This window comes from Hyla sarda, chromosome 3 (genome assembly GCF_029499605.1).
Source record: "Hyla sarda isolate aHylSar1 chromosome 3, aHylSar1.hap1, whole genome shotgun sequence".
In the NCBI taxonomy this organism is placed as follows: Eukaryota; Metazoa; Chordata; class Amphibia; order Anura; family Hylidae; genus Hyla; species Hyla sarda.
The window spans coordinates 165,796,897-165,818,990 of NC_079191.1; the positions used below are offsets into that span (position 1 = coordinate 165,796,897).

Genomic DNA, 22,094 nt, shown 5'->3' on the forward strand with positions numbered 1-22,094 from the left:
TCTATTCCACCACGTGATGGACTGGCTCCATGGCTTGGCCTATTATTCAAATCTGACGGTGGAAGGGGCCCTGGCAGCATTACTGCTCACTTATGCTAAATTGCCTGCTACAGTCAAGGGGTCGATGCCGCTCAGGGACACCATTATGGCGTGGAAGGAAGGGCGAAGATTTTTGGCATCCCTTTACTTCTCTCAAAAAGAATGCCTTTGCTTGATCACTGCCTTTGCACCACCGGATCCTGACAGGTTCTAGCAGGTTGGGGGGCAGTCCATAAAAATGTTATTAATGAAAGGTGGCTGGGGACTTATTTCAAAATGGCGCATGCAGCTCTATATGGCTTTAATATTCTCCCTACGCCATCCTTCCCAGATAGGATTACGCAGTGTCCCAAATGCCAGACAACACTCACAGATCTTTATCATGGAGTATGGGACTGCCCATTCACTGCAGACTATTGGCATAGAGTGTGTTCCTATATTAAAGACCATTGGAAGGTACAGCTCCCTTTTACGCCTCAGATGCTGCTATTCCACCAGGGGGGTGAGGGGAGGATAGGGTCCCTCAATTTTTACTTGTTAAGCTCCTAATTGCTCTGAGATGTCTATTTAATACTTAGTTAGAAACAAATACTCTAGATTTGCCAATGCTTATACCTCAACTAAAAGTTTTCATGGGGGTTGACAGGTTGGATGTGGAGAGGAATAGGGACTTGGACACAAAGAGATTTTTCAAGAAATGGCATTCATTTATTGTATCTCACTTTGAAAAAGTAATACAAATGCTTATGACTTGATAAAGGGAGGAATCCCGAAAGCTTGTCTCTACATAATCTTGTTAGTCCAATAAAAAAGGTATTACAAGATACTGCAACTACCGATGATTTTGCTTTTTGCATCACTGGACTAATACGGCTACTCCTAACTAATCTATATATATATATATATATATATATATACAAAAAAAGAGGATTGCAGCAGCACACATTGGTCAAAAAAATTGAGGCTCTTAGCGCACTTTTTGATCAAAACGTGTCCCCCATCCACCACGGGGAGGTGGCCTCATTTAGGATGGAACCTAGCACAAATTCTGAGCCTAACACTCAACTATCCACTCACCTCTGCTGGGCATGTAGCCTCTGACTGGGTGACATGCTGGATCCATTTAAAACTCCACCTGTGAGAAAGGGGGAGGGGTGCACAGCTAAAGAGGGTGCCATTTCCTCCTGAATTGTACATACATGTGTGTGTGTGTGTGTACATATATATGTGTATGTGTGTACATATATATGTGTGTGTGTGTGTGTGTGTGTGTATATATATATATATATATATATGTGTGTGTGTGTGATGTGACTAGTAAATGGCTAGTTGTATATAATAAAATAAAAACAAGAATTGGCGTGAGACAGCACCGGGGACTAACCTCCGTGCATGTGAAACACCCAGGCAGCCAGCCTGTTGTTAGTGTATGCAAAGTCCAGGAATCACAGCACCAATAGGTCAAGGATCTTCATAAGCTGGTTTCTTTATTCACCCCAAAAGTTACAACGTTTCGGCAACAATAGCCTTTATCAAGCATAACATCATTATTAAAAGTGCACATATATATATATATATATATATATATATATATATATATATATATACAGCAAGTGTATTTCATTGGATACAACTCATGTGTTGTGAATGTGTAGTTATCCAACACCACACTTCCTTTCAGATCCCATTGGGAATCCATCATGTCAATCATAGTAAGAACTCAGTTGTCATAGCAACATTACATATACAAAACAATCAATGTGCATAGATACTGATTTGTGTCATAAAAACCTGTGTAAATACATAAGATTAGGAAGGTACTTTCACTTTCAGCCATTTAACCATCGTTGTCAATTCGTCTGCCAGCCGATCGCAACCATCGCTGCCACATTCAGTTAATGTAGATGTTTGTAAACAAAGCATCTGCGCATGCGTCAGAGGATTATCATGCCCATGACCACGTCATATCCGCCTCCGATCGCTCAACACATTACGAGCCAATCAGGTGCGGGGCTGGCCTAACCCGTGCACGTCACTGTCTACCCACTGCGGCTTCGCCAATGGGTCCGGCGACCGCGTCATCATGTATGACGTATTGCGGTCAAACCTGTCGGTCCGCGCATGCGCAGTGGGTATCGGGTCCATACCCTTGGCTTATCAATAGTATATCTATGGGCAAAAAGTATTATAATCAAAAAAGGTTTGCAGAAATTACTTTATTCTTGTATACCAGATATCAAAAACAAATATTAAACTGTAATAGTAATACTGTAATGCAGGATGGTTGCGGGAATGGCGTTCTATGATCGTGGCTGCAGTGAAGGTCCTTTTACAAAAACAAGTGATGTGATCCCAATATATCTAAAATATAAAGCATAATAAAGAATAATAAAATGAGTGTTAGGTACACATCATATTATTTAAAAACATGAGATGTTAACGAATCGTGCAAATAAATCCAGAACAGGATAAAGTGTAAAAGAAAAAGGGGAAGAGAATAAAAAAGGAAAAAGAGAAAGAAAAAGAAGAAGAAAAAAAGGGGGTGGGGGTGGGGGGGGAAAGGGTGAAGAGGGAGGAGGGGGAGGAAAGGGAGGGGAGGAGGAAGGGAAGGGGGAAGGGGGAAGGGAAGGAGGGAAAAATAAGAAAAGAAAAATAAATAAAAATAATAATAAATAGGAAAATGAGATATAATATAAAATAAAAAAAATGATAAATAAATAAATGAAATAAAAAATAATAAATAATAAATAAATAAATACAAAATAAAACTTGAAAATAAAGCTGAAAAGTAATAAATAATAATAAAGAAATAATAAATGAAGAATAAAAAATAAAAAATAAACAAATATAAGAAAAAAAATTAAAAATAAAAAATAAATAAAAAATAAATAAAAATTAAAAATAAAATCTAAGAATTTTTTTTTAAATAAAATAAAAAATAAATAAAAAATATTGAATAAATAATAAAAAATAAATAATAAAAAATAAATAATAAAAAATAAATAGAAAATAAATAAAAAATAAAATATACAAAAATAAATAATAATAAAGATAAAAAATAAATAGAAAGAGGGGGGGTTGTTAAGGGGAAAAAAAAGGGGGGGCAAAGGGAAAGAGAGAAAAAGAGAGAAGGAGGAAAGAACAGTGTTAAGAATAGAAACAATGTTAGAAAGAAAGTGCAGGGGTAGAGAATAAATAGAAAACTGAATACCATATTTACATGAAAGGTTTCAAGCTAAAATCAACATTTAAACCTTTTGGGTGCATAGTCTCCAACGTATATATCCATTTAACTCTTTCTGGCGCAATAATTTCTCCCTATCTCCTCCTCGACGTAATGGGTTCACATGTTCAATTATACGAAATCTAATCAGACTAATATTGTGCCCCATTTCCAGATAATGTTTGGGAATGGGCAAATCCCTCCTTCCAGTGCGGATGGAAGATTTATGTCCATTTAGACGTATTCTGCATTCATTAGTTGTTTCTCCAATGTAATTGAGTCCACAAGGACATTGTATAAGATACACCACAAAGCTCGAACGGCATGTGTAGTGATCTTTAATTTTAAAATGTTGTCCTGTATAAGGATGATGAAAGGTATCCCCTCTCACCATGTTATTACAGTGACTACATGACCCACAAGGAAAATTACCATTTTTTAATTTACTTAGCAAAGTTTGACCCGTTTTCTGTTTAAGGCTACCTATGTCAGATGCTGTTAAACTATCTTTAAGTGTCCTTCCTCTCCTGTATGCCATCACTGGAGGTTCCTTGATGTTAAGTGTTCTGCTCACTAGTGTCCAGTTTCTACGTATAATTTTTGCTATGTGCGTACTGTTCCTATTGAAGGTAGAAACAAAAGGGATTCTGTCTGATTGTGTTCTGGCTCCCAACACTGGATGTAACCGGCCCCGATCGAGCCTCAGTGAGGACCACGTCTGGTCTCTCCGGTGTAGCGATCAGCACAGAGCGCAAACAGCAACACTCAACATTGTCAGGCACTAAGGATGGGGTTAGAATGCATGTAATATGGGATGATTGTAATATTCGGTATTTGAATGCCTATATGTGATCTATTTTATATTTATTTTAATTGTGTTATTAAATACTATATATTTTCACCAAATATCCATAGTACATCCGTTTTTGGTTGAAGTATTTGAGGACTGGGATTCTGTTATTTATTTATTACATTTTCTCCTCCACACCTGCGGGTACAGGTGCACTCAGTTCACCTCATTTTTGTTGTTGAGCTTTCCACTCCCCCCTTTTTTTGGTATTCATCAAAGCCCAACAGCACAGTTAGTTTTATATTACACCTTTTCAGACAAATCTCCTTGTTTTACCATGATGAAATTACCATCCGGTCTAGCTTCAGGATCATGTGGAACCAATTTATATTTGCCCCTTGGGTCTAATCAAAGGAGGCACCATAGCAAAAATTAGGGCTCAGTTTCCAGCTGACTGTCAAGCAGGGGCAGTGGTGGGAGGGGAAAAGAAGTGGTGTTCATGTCTTCAGTACTGCAATATCACTTGCAGACTAACTCTCACCTAGGCCAGTGACTAGAAGTCTTCAGCACCTGTGCTTTTCTGGTCTAAAAAGCTTGCCTTTATCCCATAAAAATCCAAGCCCAATAACATTACTGACGAAAGTCCCCAGCAAGCTGCACAAGGAATATAACTATTTCTGAATTCCCCGTATCTTAACCAGCTTTATTTCTATTTTTTTCTTTGGTGTCCCTTCTATCAGAACTTGATTTATTTTATGTTTGGCAACTCATAGCCAAAGTTCCTTAATTAGGCACTGTCAGATACAAAAAAAAAAAAAAAGTATTTGCCGTATATATTGGTAAAACATTAACCTTTCTAATATACTTCACAGAGAGCACAGATGAGTGCTATTAGACAGGAGAGAGCACAGAGGAGTACTATCAGACAAGAGAGAACACAGAGGAGTACTATCAGACAGGAGAGATCACAGAGGAGTACTATCAGACAGGAGAGAGCACAGGGGAGTACTATCAGACAGGAGAGAGCACGAAGGAGTGCTATCAAACAGGAGAGTGCGCAGAGGAGTACTATCAGACAGGAGAGAGCACAGAGGAGTCCTATCAGACAGGAGAGAGCACAGAGGAGTGCTATCAGACAGGAGAGAGCACAGAGGAGTCCTATCAGACAGGAGAGAGCACAGAGGAGTACTATCAGACAGGAGAGAGCACAGTGGAGTACTATCAGACAAGAGAGAACACAGAGGAGTACTATCAGACAGGAGAGATCACAGAGGAGTACTATCAGACAGGAGAGAGAACAGGGGAGTACTATCAGACAGGAGAGAGCACAAAGGAGTGCTATCAAACAGGAGAGAGCACAGAGGAGTACTATCAGACAGGAGAGAGCACAGAGGAGTCCTATCAGACAGGAGAGAGCACAGATGAGTCCTATCAGACAGGAGAGAGCACAGAGGAGTCCTATCAGACAGGAGAGAGCACAGAGGAGTGCTATCAGACAGGAGAGAGAACAGAGGAGTGCTATCAGACAGGAGAGAGCACAGAGGAGTCATATCAGACAGGAGAGAGCACAGAGGAGTTCTATCAGACAGGAGAGAGCACAGAGGAGTACTATAAGACAGGAGAGAACACAGAGGAGTACTATGAGACAATAGAGAACACAGAGGAGTACTATCAGACAGGAGAGAGCACAGAGGAGTGCTATCAGACAGGAGAGAGCACAGAGGAGTCCTATCAGACAGGAGAGAGCACAGAGGAGTACTATCAGACAATAGAGAACACAGAGGAGTCCTATCAGACAGGAGAGAGCACAGAGGAGTACTGTCAGACAAGAGAGAACACAGAGGAGTACTATCAGACAGGAGAGAGCACAGAGGAGTCCTATCAGACAGGAGAAAACACAGAGGAGTCCTATAGGACAGGAGAGAGCACAGAGGAGTCCTATCAGACAGGAGAGTACAGAGGAGTCCTATCAGACAGAAGAGAGCACAGAGGAGTGCTATCAGACAGGAGAGAGCACAGAGGAGTGCTATCAGACAGAAGAGAGCACAGAGGAGTCATATCAGACAGGAGAGAGTACAGAGGAGTCCTATCAGACAGAAGAGAGCACAGAGGAGTGCTATCAGACAGGAGAGAGCACACAGGAGTACTATCGGACAGGAGAGAGCACAGGGAGTACTATCAGACAGGAGAGAGCACAGAGGAGTACGATCAGATAGGAGAGAGCACAGAGGAGTACTATCACACAGGAGAAAGCAGAAAGGAGTACTATCAGACAGGAAAAAGAGCACAGATGAGTACTATCAGACAGGAGAGAGCACAGAGGAGTCCGATCAGACAGGAGAGAGCACAGAGGAGTCCTATCAGACAGGAGAGAGCACAGGGAAGTCCTATCCATCAGGAGAGAGTACAGAGGAGTCCTATCAGACAGGAGAGAGCACAGAGGAGTCCTATCAGACAGGAGAGAGCACAGAGGATTACTATCAGACAGGAGAGAACACAGATGAGTCCTATCAGACAGGAGAGACAACAGAGGAGTACTATCAGATAGGAGAGAGCACAGAGGAGTACTATCAGACAAGAGAGAACACAGAGGAGTACTATCAGACAGGAGAGATCAAAGAGGAGTACTATCAGACAGGAGAGAGCACAGGGGAGTACTATCAGACAGGAGAGAGCACGAATGAGTGCTATCAAACAGGAGAGAGCACAGAGGAGTCCTATCAGACAGGAGAGAGCACAGAGGAGTGCTATCAGACATGAGAGAGCACAGAGGAGTCCTATCAGACAGGAGAGAGCACAGAGGAGTGCTATCAGACAGGAGAGAGCACAGAGGAGTCATATCAGACAGGAGAGAGCACAAAGGAGTTCTATCAGACAGGAGAGAGCACAGAGGAGTCCTATCAGACAGGAGAAAACACAGAGGAGTCCTATAGGACAGGAGAGAGCACAGAGGAGTCCTATCAGACAGGAGAGTACAGAGGAGTCCTATCAGACAGAAGAGAGCTCAGAGGAGTGCTATCAGACAGGAGAGAGCACAGAGGAGTGCTATCAGACAGGAGAGAGCACAGAGGAGTCATATCAGACAGGAGAGAGTACAGAGGAGTCCTATCAGACAGAAGAGAGCACAGAGGAGTGCTATCAGACAGGAGAGAGCACACAGGAGTACTATCGGACAGGAGAGAGCACAGGGAGTACTATCAGACAGGAGAGAGCACAGAGGAGTACGATCAGATAGGAGAGAGAGCAGAGGAGTACTATCACACAGGAGAAAGCAGAAAGGAGTACTATCAGACAGGAAAAAGAGCACAGATGAGTACTATCAGACAGGAGAGAGCACAGAGGAGTCCTATCAGACAGGAGAGAGCACAGAGGAGTCCTATCAGACAGGAGAGAGCACAGGGAAGTCCTATCCATAAGGGGAGAGTACAGAGGAGTCCTATCAGACAGGAGAGAGCACAGAGGAGTCCTATCAGACAGGAGAGAGCACAGAGGATTACTATCAGACAGGAGAGAACACAGATGAGTCCTATCAGACAGGAGAGACAACAGATGAGTACTATCAGATAGGAGAGAGCACAGAGGAGTACTATCAGACAAGAGAGAACACAGAGGAGTACTATCAGACAGGAGAGATCAAAGAGGAGTACTATCAGACAGGAGAGAGCACAGGGGAGTACTATCAGACAGGAGAGAGCACGAATGAGTGCTATCAAACAGGAGAGAGCGCAGAGGAGTACTATCAGACAGGAGAGAGCACAGAGGAGTCCTATCAGACAGGAGAGAGCACAGAGGAGTCCTATCAGACAGGAGAGAGCACAGAGGAGTGCTATCAGACAGGAGAGAGCACAGAGGAGTCCTATCAGACAGGAGAGAGCACATAGGAGTGCTATCAGACAGGAGAGAGCACAGAGGAGTCATATCAGACAGGAGAGAGCACAGAGGAGTTCTATCAGACAGGAGAGAGCACAGAGGAGTACTGTCAGACAAGAGAGAACACAGAGGAGTACTATCAGTCAGGAGAGAGCACAGAGGAGTCCTATAAGACAGGAGAAAACACAGAGGAGTCCTATAGGACAGGAGAGAGCACAGAGGAGTCCTATCAGACAGGAGAGTACAGAGGAGTCCTATCAGACAGAAGAGAGCACAGAGGAGTGCTATCAGACAGGAGAGAGCACAGAGGAGTGCTATCAGACAGGAGAGAGCACAGAGGAGTCATATCAGACAGGAGAGAGTACAGAGGAGTCCTATCAGACAGAAGAGAGCACAGAGGAGTGCTATCAGACAGGAGAGAGCACACAGGAGAACTATCGGACAGGAGAGAGCACAGGGAGTACTATCAGACAGGAGAGAGCACAGAGGAGTACGATCAGATAGGAGAGAGCACAGAGGAGTACTATCACACAGGAGAAAGCAGAAAGGAGTACTATCAGACAGGAAAAAGAGCACAGATGAGTACTATCAGACAGGAGAGAGCACAGAGGAGTCCGATCAGACAGGAGAGAGCACAGAGGAGTCCTATCAGACAGGAGAGAGCACAGGGAAGTCCTATCCATCAGGAGAGAGTACAGAGGAGTCCTATCAGACAGGAGAGAGCACAGAGGAGTCCTATCAGACAGGAGAGAGCACAGAGGATTACTATCAGACAGGAGAGAACACAGATGAGTCCTATCAGACAGGAGAGACAACAGAGGAGTACTATCAGATAGGAGAGAGCACAGAGGAGTACTATCAGACAAGAGAGAACACAGAGGAGTACTATCAGACAGGAGAGATCAAAGAGGAGTACTATCAGACAGGAGAGAGCACAGGGGAGTACTATCAGACAGGAGAGAGCACGAATGAGTGCTATCAAACAGGAGAGAGCGCAGAGGAGTACTATCAGACAGGAGAGAGCACAGAGGAGTCCTATCAGACAGGAGAGAGCACAGAGGAGTACTATCAGACAGGAGAGAGCACAGAGGAGTGCTATCAGACAGGAGAGAGCACAGAGGAGTCCTATCAGACAGGAGAGAGCACAGAGGAGTGCTATCAGACAGGAGAGAGCACAGAGGAGTCATATCAGACAGGAGAGAGCACAGAGGAGTTCTATCAGACAGGAGAGAGCACAGAGGAGTCCTATCAGACAGGAGAAAACACAGAGGAGTCCTATAGGACAGGAGAGAGCACAGAGGAGTCCTATCAGACAGGAGAGTACAGAGGAGTCCTATCAGACAGAAGAGAGCTCAGAGGAGTGCTATCAGACAGGAGAGAGCACAGAGGAGTGCTATCAGACAGGAGAGAGCACAGAGGAGTCATATCAGACAGGAGAGAGCACAGAGGAGTTCGATCAGACAGGAGAGTACAGAGGAGTCGTATCAGACAGAAGAGAGCACAGAGGAGTGCTATCAGACAGGAGAGAGCACTCAGGAGTACTATCAGACAGGAGAGAGCACTGGGAGTACTATCAGACAGGAGAGAGCACAGAGGAGTACTATCAGACAATAGAGAACACAGAGGAGTCCTATCAGACAGGAGAGAGCACAGAGGAGTACTATCAGACAATAGAGAACACAGAGGAGTCCTATCAGACAGGAGAGAGCACAGAGGAGTACTGTCAGACAATAGAGAACACAGAGGAGTCCTATCAGACAGGAGAGAGCACAGAGGAGTACTATCAGACAATAGAGAACACAGAGGAGTCCTATCAGACAGGAGAGAGCACAGAGGAGTACTGTCAGACAAGAGAGAACACAGAGGAGTACGGTCAGATAGGAGAGAGCACAGAGGAGTACTATCAGACAGGAGAAAGCAGAAAGGAGTACTATCAGACAGGAAAAAGAGCACAGATGAGTACTATCAGACAGGAGAGAGCACAGAGGAGTCCTATCAGACAGGAGAGAGCACAGAGGAGTCCTATCAGACAGGAGATAGCACAGGGGAGTCCTATCCATCAGGAGAGAGTACAGAGGAGTCCTATCAGACAGGAGAGAGCACAGAGGAGTACTATCAGACAGGAGAGAGCACAGAGGATTACTATCAGACAGGAGAGAACACAGATGAGTCCTATCAGACAGGATAGACAACAGAGGAGTACTATCAGATAGGAGAGAGCACAGAGGAGTACTATCAGTCAGGAGAGAGCACAGAGGAGTCCTATCATACAGAAGAGAGCACAGAGGAGTACTTTCAGACAGGAGAGAGCACAGAGGAGTCCCATCAGACAGGAGAGAGCACAGAGGATTACTATCAGACAGGAGAGAACACAGAGGATTCCTATCAGACAGGAAAGACAACAGGGGTGTACTATCAGATAGGAGAGAGCACAGAGTACTATCAGACAAGAGAGAGCACAGGGAGTACTATCAGACAGGAGAGAGCACAGAGGAGTACTATCAGACCGGAGAGAGCACAGAGGAGTACTATCAGATTGGAGAGAGCACAGATGAGTACTATCAGACAGGAGAAAGCAGAGAGGAGTACTATCAGACAGGAAAAAGAGCACAGAGGAGTACCATCAGACAGGAGTGAGCACAGAGGAGTCCTATCAGACAGGAGAGTACAGAGGAGTCCTATCAGACAGAAGAGAGCACAGAGGAGTGCTATCAGACAGGAGAGAGCACACAGGAGTACTATCAGACAGGAGAGAGCACAGGGAGTACTATAAGACATGAGAGAGCACAGAGGAGTACTATCAGATAGGAGAGAGCACAGAGAAGTACTATCAGACAGGAGAAAGCAGAAAGGAGTACTATCAGACAGGAAAAAGAGCACAGATGAGTACTATCAGACCGGAGAGAGCACAGAGGAGTCCTATCAGACAGGAGAGAGCACAGAGGAGTCCTATCAGACAGGAGAGAGCACAGAGGAGTCCTATCAGACAGGAGAGAGCACAGGGGAGTCCTATCCATCGGGAGAGAGTAGAGAGGAGTCCTATCAGACAGGAGAGAGCACAGAGGAGTCCTATCAGACAGGAGAGAGCTCAGAGGATTAATATCAGACAGGAGAGAACACAGATGAGTCCTATCAGACAGGAGAGACAACAGAGGAGTACTATCAAATAGAAGAGAGCACAGAGGAGTACTATCAGTCAGGAGAGAGCACAGAGGAGTCCTATCATACAGAAGAGAGCACAGAGGAGTACTTTCAGACAGGAGAGAGCACAGAGGAGTCCTATCAGACAGGAGAGAGCACAGAGGATTACTATCAGACAGGAGAGAACACAGAGGAGTCCTATCAGACAGGAGAGAAAACAGGGGAGTACTATCAGATAGGAGAGAGCACAGAGGAGTACTATCAGACAAGAGAGAGCACAGGGAGTACTATCCGACAGGAGAGAGCACAGAGGAGTACTATCAGACCGGAGAGAGCACAGAGGAGTACTATCAGATAGGAGAGAGCACAGATGAGTACTATCAGACAGGAGAAAGCAGAGAGGAGTACTATCAGACAGGAAAAAGAGCACAGAGGAGTACTATCAGACAGGAGAGAGCACAGAGGAGTCCTATCAGACAGGAGAGAGCACAGAGGAGTCCTATCAGACAGGAGAGAGCACAGAGGATTACTATCAGACAGGAGAGAACACAGAGGAGTCCCATCAGACAGGAGAGAAACAGTGGAGTATTATCAGATAGGAGAGAGCACAGAGGAGTACTATCAGACAGGGGAGAGCACAGAGGAGTCCTATCATACAGAAGAGAGCACATAGGAGTTCTATCAGACAGGAGAGAGCACAGAGGAGTACTATCAGACAGGAGAGAGCACAGAGGAGTGCTAGCCCACCCTTACTTACTGAACATTGTCCATGCCTATGTCCAGTTTGGACAAAGCCATAATTTTATAAGCCATGATTTTTTATGAAGTATATTAGAAAGGTTAATGTTTTCCCAAGATGTACAACTTATAAAAAGTTTTAGAATTTGACAGTGCCCATTTAAAATCATTTATTTATTTATTGTATTGAAACATGGACTGGGCCTATTGACTTATTCGAGTTGTCTCTAGATTTAAAATAACAAATTATATTATTTTTACCTTCAAATGTAGAAGTTACTGTAGCTAAAATCCTCTGCTGCAGATTGACATGCTGTTGGTCGACAGAGAAGTACTTAATCTGATACAGTCTGATGGCAACAATGTTAGGATATGGTCTATTGTGACCTCACTTACCATTGTGACATTATCAGTTGCCATATACAGTATTTTAAATGTTACAACACAAAATAGTCAATTATCCTATCCCTACCTGCTTCCTATTGTGACCTTATCACTTTTTGCATAAGATAGCTGAGGATGATGGTGGCACAAATAAAGATGAGTGAGTAAGTCCTCCCATTTGTACTGTTAATAGAGTTCAACAAGTAAATGATTTGGCTGAGATTTTACTTTAATTTATCACTAGTGAATCCCAACTGATCATATTATTGGAGCATAGTAATGGTGGATCTGGTGCACAATCTCTGGATCCAACTATGACTATTCAAATTTTAATCGCGAATATCGCATATTAGCGAATTCGCGAATATTGTGAATATGGCACTATATATTCGTAGTTACGAATAGTGTTGTGGTTAAACTTTGCTTTCCTGGAAAAGCTGCTGAGTTGCCCATAGCAACCAATCAGATCGCTTCTTTCCTTTTTTACAAGGCCTCTGCAAAATGAAAGAAGCAATCTGATTGGTTGCTATGGGCAACTCAGAAACTTTTCCTCTGGACAGGTTTTGATAAATCTCCCTCTATGGGGGAGATTCATCAAAACCAGTGTAGAGGAAAAGTTGTGCAGTTGCCCATAGCAACCAATCAGATTGCGTCTTTCATTTTTGAAAAGGCCTCTGAAAAATGAAAATTCAGAAAGCAAAAAAAGAAAAACTCCAAACTTGGCGCTGTTCCAATGAGGGCAATGTTCAGTTCATGCTCTCCCAGTCAGACTGGGAGGCTGCTAGGAAAGAAATGGGCTATTTCTTTCCTAGCAGCCTCCCAGTCCGACTGGGAGAGCATGAACTGAACATTGCCCTCATTGGAACAGCGCCAAGTTTGGAGTTTTTCTTTTTTTGCTTTCTGAATTTGCCCAGTTCTGGATCCGTTTCCTGGTATCCAGCATTCACTCCTTCGGCCTGCAGTTCCCTGGTACCCCATGAATTGGGGTGATATTCATAAAATCAAGAGGTGCTACAGGTGAGAGTCCACTTTCTAGACTGTCACCCTCCCTTTATATCCGCAGGATTACACGAGGCGCTGTCCTCTCGTTTTTCTTCTTTTCTCTTATCTGAAAAATGAAGGAAGCAATCTGATTGGTTGCTATGGGATACTCAGAAACTTTTCCAGGAAAGTAAAGTTTAACCACAACACTGTAACACTGTAATACTCTGTACCACCCCAGGACTTGAACCAGTGGGGGTCTCCCATTCTACTGTGCTGCCAAGACAGTCCTGCTTATTGTACTGTTTTACATACCATGAGATGCCCATAGACCACAATTGGCATATTGGTTACAAAGGGCAAAAAATCACAGAGTTAATGCACTAGTCATAGTTCCCAATACCATTAAAGAAGGGAGGGCTCAATATCCGCGAATATGCATGTATGCACATACATTTTGGCATATGCGGGAAAAAAAACATAACGACTGTGCGAATTTTGCGAATATATGATGAATATTCGTCCATATATTCGCGAAATATCGCGAATTAGAATATGGCCTATGCCGTTCATCACTAAGGACTAATACTGCAAATAACACAGTTGCATACCTATGGCCCTATGTCTTCTATGGCACCATAATGAAATCTTCAACACCCTTTCAGAACCTGGTAGATGAAAACCTGATGACTAAGGGGGACATTTACTAATGCACATGCTCCTGTAAACATAGTGCAAATGGCCAGTGTAACATAGTAACATAGTATCTTAGTTCATAAGGTTGAAAGAAGACAAAAGTCCATCAAGTTCAATGTATATCCATACAGTGTCTCTACTGCGTTCATCCAGAGGAAGAAAAAAAAACTCTTATGAGGCTGATGTCAAGTGCCCTATACTAGGTAAAAATTTGTTCTGGACTCCTAATGTGGCAGCCAGAATAAATCCCTGAATCATCGTTCTGTCCCTATATATCCTGTATCCATAACCTATAATGTTATTACTCTCCAGCAATGCATCCAGGACTCTTTTGAACTCTTTGCTTGAGTTCACCATGACCACCTGCTCTGGCAGAGAGTTTCATAATCTCACTGCTCTTACAGTAAAGAATCTCTGTCTGTGCTGGTGTAGAAACCTTCTTTCCTCTAGATGTAGAGGATGCCCCCTTGTTATAGATACAGTCCTGGGTATAAATAGACCATGGGAGAGATTTCTGTACGGTCCCCTGATATATTTATATATAGTTATTAGGTCTCCCCTAAGCCTTCTTTTTTCTAAACTAAATAACCCTAATTCTGATAATCTTTCTGGGGTACTGTAGTCCTCCCATTCCCTGTATTACTCTGGTTGCCCATCTTAGGACCCTCTCAAGCTCCACTATATCTTTCTTGTACACTGGTGCCCAGTACTGTACACAGTATTCTATGTGTGGTCTGACTAGTGATTTGTACAGCAGTAGAATTATTTCCTTGTCGTGGGCATCTATGCCCCTATTGATGCACCCCAGGATTTTATTTGCCTCGGCAGCAACTGCCTGGCACAGCTTGCTACAGTCAAATTTACTGTCCATGTTAGTTGCACCCAGTGTTTTCCCATTTAGTACACATTCCCAGCCTGGATTTTTCCTCCCCATGTGCATAACCTTCCATTTATTACATTTATCTGTGTTGAACCTCATCTGCCACTTCCCAGCCTGAACATACAACTGCAAAGATTGCTACTTTACTATACAACCCCTCTACAAGGTCATTAATAAATTTATTAAAAAGAATAGGACCCCTGTGGTACCCCACTAGTAACAGTCACCCAATCAGAATAAGTACCATTAATAACCACCCTCTGTTTCCTATCACTGAGCCAGTTACTTACCCACATACACACTTTTCCACCAGCCCAAGCATTCTTACTTTATGTACCAGCCTTTTATGTGGCCCCGTATCAAATGATTTTGAGAAATCTAGATACACGACATCCAGCAATTCCCCCAGATCCAGTCTTGAGGTCACCTCCTCATGAACTCATGCTGATTAACCCTTGGAGTCATACATGTATTTTCATTGAGATACTCCAATATCTCTTAGAAAACCCTCAAACTATTTTCATACAGTGGAGGTTTAGCTAATATAGACTGAGAATCTGCATTTGCCGGAAACATTTTGTGTTTTCTGCTGACACACATGCTATTTGTACAATGTGTGCCAGAGGCAGTGTTTAGTGCAAAAAGTTTCATAGGCAATTCTTTTGGCTCAGGATTTACCATCTGCGACCATTATAAAGTTGCACGCCATCCCTAACCAGCCGTACCTAACTGAACAATGTTTTCTTAAACAACCCTGTTAGGCTGGGTTCACGTATATCAGGCGTCTGGCATAGTTTCCCTCCAGTGTGCACTGGAGGGAAACTGATGCTAAAACTGATCCCATTCATTTAAATGGGATAGTTCACAATCATCCAGCATCTCAATGTTGACACTGGATGGTTTGACACGCCAGAGGGCCCCAGACAGGGGAATGGACGCCGGATCCTACACAACTGAGGCACATTGTCATCAGTTGTGGCATCAGTTGCATTGAAATTTTGGCTGAGTTCACCTATGCTGGATGCCAGACATATATGAACCCAGCCTTAGAGAGAATCTGCGACTTTTGGGTTAAATTGTGACTTTATCCATATCTATATCTGCAACTTTACGTTTCATTTTTAACATTATCATTAATTGAATGGTCCATATGTCTGAGAGCCTATCCTCAGGATACATACAGATAGGTTTCTGATTTGCTCAGACTGCAGAAGGTACTGACTAGTTGAGCATTTACATCAGTTTGAGAAAAAAAAATCATTATATATAAGGGCCTTGATGGGGATAATGTGGGAATATGGCAATGGTTGGCACTAAATGGGACTACTATGGTTATGTTTACCCTTCAGCAAGAGGTTCTGAAACATTTTATAATGGATAATTCCCATAGTTTTCACTCTGACTGTAGTCCATTTATTAATTTGAACTCTTGTCTCCCCTTCTGTAATTCTTATGTTACAAAGAGAAAGGGGCCCATAATGCCACTACAATTCTATTGAAATTTTTTGCAATAAAGTTATAATCTGCTATGCCACAAAATTGTATACTGAAAAAACTTCCACATTTCAAAGTTCACTGTTGGTCATTTATTGCAGTTAAACTTTTGTCCAACAGGTGGCGACACTAAACCATTATTCTTCCATTTGTTAAACCCTCTCTTACACATGAGTTATTGACTATTTTAGGGCAAGATGAGAATAGATAATGGTCCTGATTTACTAAGAGTACAGTGGAGTTTTCTTTGTGGGTTTTAATACCATACAAGTATTTTTCCTCAGTATTTACCAATGTTTCCCTACATTTTGCTTTTTTTTTTTACACATGCCCTGAGCTGTGGGGTTTTCCCGATCTTAAATCCACCACATTTTCTGTGGAAACCATAGTAAATATGTTGGGATTTTTTTTAAATGACAGGGATGTGCCTCTTTTCGGTGTTCACGCTCCTTTTCCGCGAGCCACGCCCCTTTTTTTAGGTTTTCTGAGTAAAATGGAAAATTGAATTAAAAAAATTTTGGTGCAAATTCTGGCGCACAACTCGACAATACATTTTTTGTGTTTACTATAGTAAATCAGGGTCAATATGTTACCGTAGGTATGGTTTGCATTTATGTTTTTTTTTTTTAGTTTTCAGCATACAACATATTGGGTTGGTCAAAGTAAGACTGAGTTTCCATTGAGACGGCGTATTTCCGAGCGGTCCTAGCACCTGCCGGAGCTTTCAATTGTATGGATTGTGTGCACGTGTTTTCTGTGCTGACATTCTGCACATTTTACTCCATTTTGTGAACATGGCCTTAAAGGAATCTGACATGTTATGCTGCCCAAACTGCGGTCCTGGTGCCTGCTTATGGCCCTGCAAGCACTGAGTGACCCAGCTTTATCTATCAGTGTATGTAAGGAGCTCAGCAGGGGGGCCCACCCATATGACTTTATACAGGGGTCCTGACAGCATTTTTAAACTATTATTACGCTGAAATACCAGAGCATATCAGAGTTTTATGCTGTGCATGGTTTAGGATGCATAAAACCCAATCACAGGTTCCCTTCAACAATGCCTACACTGCCCCTAGTGGTGAAAAATACTTTAAAAAAAAAAGAAAAGAAAAAAGGAATATTTATTAAGCTTTGCCAATGGAAAAGACGCTCTAAAGTTGCTAAAACAGAGGCTAAACTTTCACTTATCTCCTTGACAACAGAAGGACGGGGCCTCACCATCTGCTATCAGGGAAGAGTCAGGTGGCTGCCATATACACTGCTCAATAAAATAAAGGGAGCACTAAGATAACACATCCTAGATCAGAGTGAATGACCTAATCGTATGAAATATTTTCTTCTTCACACAGTTGAATGTGCTGACAACAAAATCACACAAAAATTATGAATGGAAATCTAATTTATCAACCCATGGAGGTCTGGATGTGGAGTCACACTCAAAATCAAAGTGGAAAACCACACTACAGGCTGATCCAACTTTGATGTAATGTCCTTAAAACAAGTTAAAATGAGGCTCAGTAGTGTGTGTGGCCTCCACGTGCGCGTATGACCTCCCTATAACGACTGGGCATGCTCCAGATGAGGTGGCGGATGGTCTCCTGAGGTATGTCCTCCCAGACCTGGACTAATGCATCCGCCAACTCCTGGACAGTCTGTGGTGCAACGTGGTGTTGGTGGATGGAGCGAGACATGATGTCCCAGATGTGCTCAATCGGATTCAGGTCTAGGGATCGGACGGACCAGTCCATAGCATCAATGCCATCCTCTTGCAGGAACTGCTGACGCACTCCAGCCACATGATGTCTAGCATTGTCTTGCATTAGGAGGAACCCAGGGCCAACTGCACCAGCATATGGTCTCACAAGGGGTCTGAGGATCTCATCTCGGTACCTAATAGCAGTCAGGCTACCTCTGGCAAGCACATGGAGGGCTGTGCGCCCCCCCCCAAATAAATGCCACCCCACACCATTACTGACTTCCTGCCAAATCGGTCATGCTGGAGGATGTTGCAGGCAGCAGAACATTCTCCACAGCATCTCCAGACTCTGTCACGTCTGTCATGTGCTCAGTGTGAACCTGCTTTCATATGTGAAGAGCACAGGGTGCCAGTGGCGAATTTGCCAATATTGGTGTTCTCTGGCAAATGCCAAATGTCCTGCACGGTGTTGGGCTGTAAGCACAACCCCCAACTGTGGACGTCGGGCACTCATACCACCCTCATGGAGTCTTTTTCTGACCGTTTGAGTGGACACATGCACATTTGTGGCCTGCTGGAGGTCAATTTGCAGGGCTCTGCCAGTGCTCCTCCTGCTCCTCCTTGCACAAAGGCGGAGGTAGCGGTCCTGCTGCTGGGTTGTTGCCCTCCTTTGGCCTCCTCCATGTCTCCTGATGTACTGGCCTGTCTCCTGGTAGCGCCTCCATGTTCTGGAAAATAGGCTGACAGACACAGCAAACCTTCTTGCCACAGCTCGCATTGATGTACCATCCTGGATGATCAGCACTACCTGAGCCACTTGTGTGGGTTGTAGACTCTGTCTCATGCTACCACTAGAGTGAAAGCACCGCCAGCATTCAAAAGTGACCAAAACATCAGCCAGGAAACATAGGAACTGAGAAGTGGTCTGTGGTCACCGCCTGCAGAACCACTCCTTTATTGGGGGTGTCTTGCTAATTGCCTATAATTTCCACAAGTTGTCTGTTCCATTTGCAAAACAGCATGTGAAATTGATTGTCAATCAGTGTTGCTTCCTGAGTGGACAGTGTGATTTCACAGAAGTGTGATTGACTTGGAGTTACATTCTGTTGTTTAAGTGTTCCCTTTATTTTTTGAGCAGTGTATATTAGACGGGTCACTGATTCAGCAGGTATACCTGACATACAGTGGCAAACATTTATCATGGTCTTTATACTGTTTTTTGTGTCAACAAAAGGGGCAAAAAAGATGCAAGCAGGGTTTATTTGCGCCTTTTTTGCACTTTTTGGGTTACACATTTCTGCTGATTTGCCTTCACAAAAAGGCGCAGTTCATAAAACCCTTCCATGTCATGTGTATTGCCAAAATCAGTGGATTGCAACTCAAAATCTGCAGAAATGTGTAAACCAAATAAATCCTGTTTGAGCCTTTTTTGCGCCTTTTCTAGACGGGAAAAAAAACTGTCTAAAGACATTAATAAATGTCGTCCATTTTCTTATTTTGCACTATCCAGGGTAATTCTGTAATTTGCGCAAACTTATGAAGCAATTTGTACCACCACCACACCACACGATGAATCTTGCGCAGCAATGGAGAAACCACGCACTTGTACAGCAGGTTTCGCATTGTGCATGAATCTGAGCTCCTGTTGGTTTTCATTAGATTGTGGCATGTTCACATGAATAACATACATCAGCAGCAGATTTATTTTTTTTTGTACAGTTTTTTGGGCATTTTTTTTTTTAGAAACTTAAACAGTTTTCCCCAATATTTGATGGGAGATTTGGAAACACTTTTTTTTTTTAGAGGAATCATGGTAAAGGTAAAGTATATTTTCTGTACAAATTAGCATTATAAAATAAAACCTCCCTAAAAGGCATGTCTGAACATGGCTTATGCCTGCTTCACACAAGGCTGAATTTATTAAAACAAAAACATTGCCCTGGTTGCCACAGCAACCAATCACTGCAAATTACATTTTCCCAGAGTAGTTTAAGAAATAAAACGCCTGAAAAAATGCCAGTGCAATTTCCTGCACCTGGCGTTTTTTGTGGCATTTTTTTCTTGCGTTTTTTCATTTGTGTGGAAATTGCACCTAGGCAGATTTTTTTGGTGCCCAAAATTTGTTGGGTACCAAAAAAAAAAAAAAAAAAGGATGCAGCAGTGATGGGAAATATTTTATGAAACGAAATGTATATATTTTATAACAAAATTTGTATTCTTTTTTAATAAAGTGTGTGTTTCACTTTTTCTCACTATTTTTTTTTTTACATTTTTTAGGTAGTACTACTACTCCCAGCATGGAACAGACTGTTCCATGATGGAAGTAGTAGTACTTGAACTATAGACATATCGGCCCATGTGTCAGTCCTGACACTCGATGTGATCGTCCATAATATAGCAGAGATGTGGAGCGGCTCTATACAGTGCTTGTATCTCTGTTCAGTACTCCGGCCAGTGATGGGAATAGAATATCACTCATTCATATTTTCCGCCCAGAGCTTTGATTCGCCAAATAGTTGTAGCCACTCACCGCTCTCAGGAAAATATGAATGAGTGAGTGGCTGGCCGGAGTACAGAGCAGAGATGCAAGCGCTGTATACAGCTGCTCTGCATCTCTGCTATAGACAGGACGATCACAGCGGATGTCAGTAGTGATACCCGCTGTGATCTTTCCTTATCTGCAAGTACTACTACTCCCAACATGGAGCACACTCTGCTCCATGCTGGGAGCTGTAGTACCTGCATTAATAGACAGATCACAGCGAGTGTAACTTCTGACACCCTGTCACGATGCCGGCTGGCGGGTAGTGGATCCTCTGTGCCAGAGAGGGATTGGCGTGGACCGTGCTAGTGGATCGGTTCTAAGTCACTACTGGTTTTCACCAGAGCCCGCCGCAAAGCGGGATGGTCTTGCTGCGGCGGTAGTGACCAGGTCGTATCCACTAGCAACGGCTCAACCTCTCTGGCTGCTGAAGATAGGAGCGGTACAAGGGAGTAGACAGAAGCAAGGTCGGACGTAGCAGAAGGTCGGGGCAGGCAGCAAGAATCGTAGTCAGGGGCAACGGCAGGAGGTCTGGAACACAGGCTAGGAACATACAAGGAACGCTTTCACTGGCACAATGGCAACAAGATCCGGCAGGGAAGTGCAGGGGAAGTGAGGTGATATAGGGAAGTGCACAGGTGAAGACACTAATTGGAATCACTGCGCCAATCAGCGGCGCAGTGGCCCTTTAAATCGCAAAGACCCGGCGCGCGCGCGCCCTAGGGAGCGGGGCCGCGCGCGCCGGGACAGGACCGAGGGAGAGCGAGTCAGGTACGGGAGCCGGGGTGCGCATCGCGAGCGGGCGCTACCCGCATCGCGAATCGCATCCCGGCTGGCAGCAGAATCGCAGCGCCCCGGGTCAGTGGATCTGACCGGAGCGCTGCAGCGGAGAGAGTGTAGCGAGCGCTCCGGGGAGGAGCGGGGACCCGGAGCGCTCGGCGTAACAGTACCCCCCCCCTTGGGTCTCCCCCTCTTTTTAGGGCCTGAGAACCTGAGGAGCAGACTTTTATCTAGGATGTTGTCCTCAGGTTCCCAGGATCTCTCTTCAGGACCACAACCCTCCCAGTCCACTAAAAAAAAAGTTTTCCCTCTGACCTTTTTAGAGGCTAAGATCTCTTTGACAGAGAAGATGTCCGAGGAGCCGGAAACAGGAGTGGGAGGAACAGATTTGGGAGAAAAACGGTTGAGGATGAGTGGTTTAAGAAGAGAGACGTGAAAGGCATTAGGGATACGAAGAGAAGGAGGAAGAAGAAGTTTGTAAGAGACAGGATTAATTTGACACAAAATTTTGAAAGGACCAAGATAGCGTGGTCCCAACTTGTAGCTAGGGACACGGAAGCGGACATATTTAGCGGAGAGCCATACCTTGTCTCCAGGGGAAAAAACGGGAGGAGCTCTTCTTTTCTTATCCGCGAACCTCTTCATGCGTGAAGAAGCCTGTAAGAGAGAATTTTGGGTCTCTCTCCATATAATGGAAAGGTCACGAGAAATTTCATCCACAGCGGGCAGACCAGAGGGCAAGGGGGTAGGGAGGGGGGGAAGAGGGTGACGGCCGTACACCACGAAAAATGGGGATTTGGAGGAAGATTCAGAGACTCTGAAGTTATACGAGAATTCGGC

General features: G+C 43.9%; 1 protein-coding gene across 1 annotated transcript in view; it reads left to right on the forward strand.

Annotated features, from left to right (window-relative positions):
* The first annotated feature begins 334 nt into the window (after positions 1-334).
* GMNC (geminin coiled-coil domain containing) overlaps positions 335-22,094 on the forward strand; it is a 42,515-nt gene continuing 20,755 nt past the window's right edge. The window contains exons 1-2 of the mRNA XM_056563558.1: positions 335-495; positions 686-770. Coding sequence (XP_056419533.1) covers positions 335-495; positions 686-770 — 246 coding nt within the window. The remainder of the gene's footprint in view (positions 496-685; positions 771-22,094) is intronic.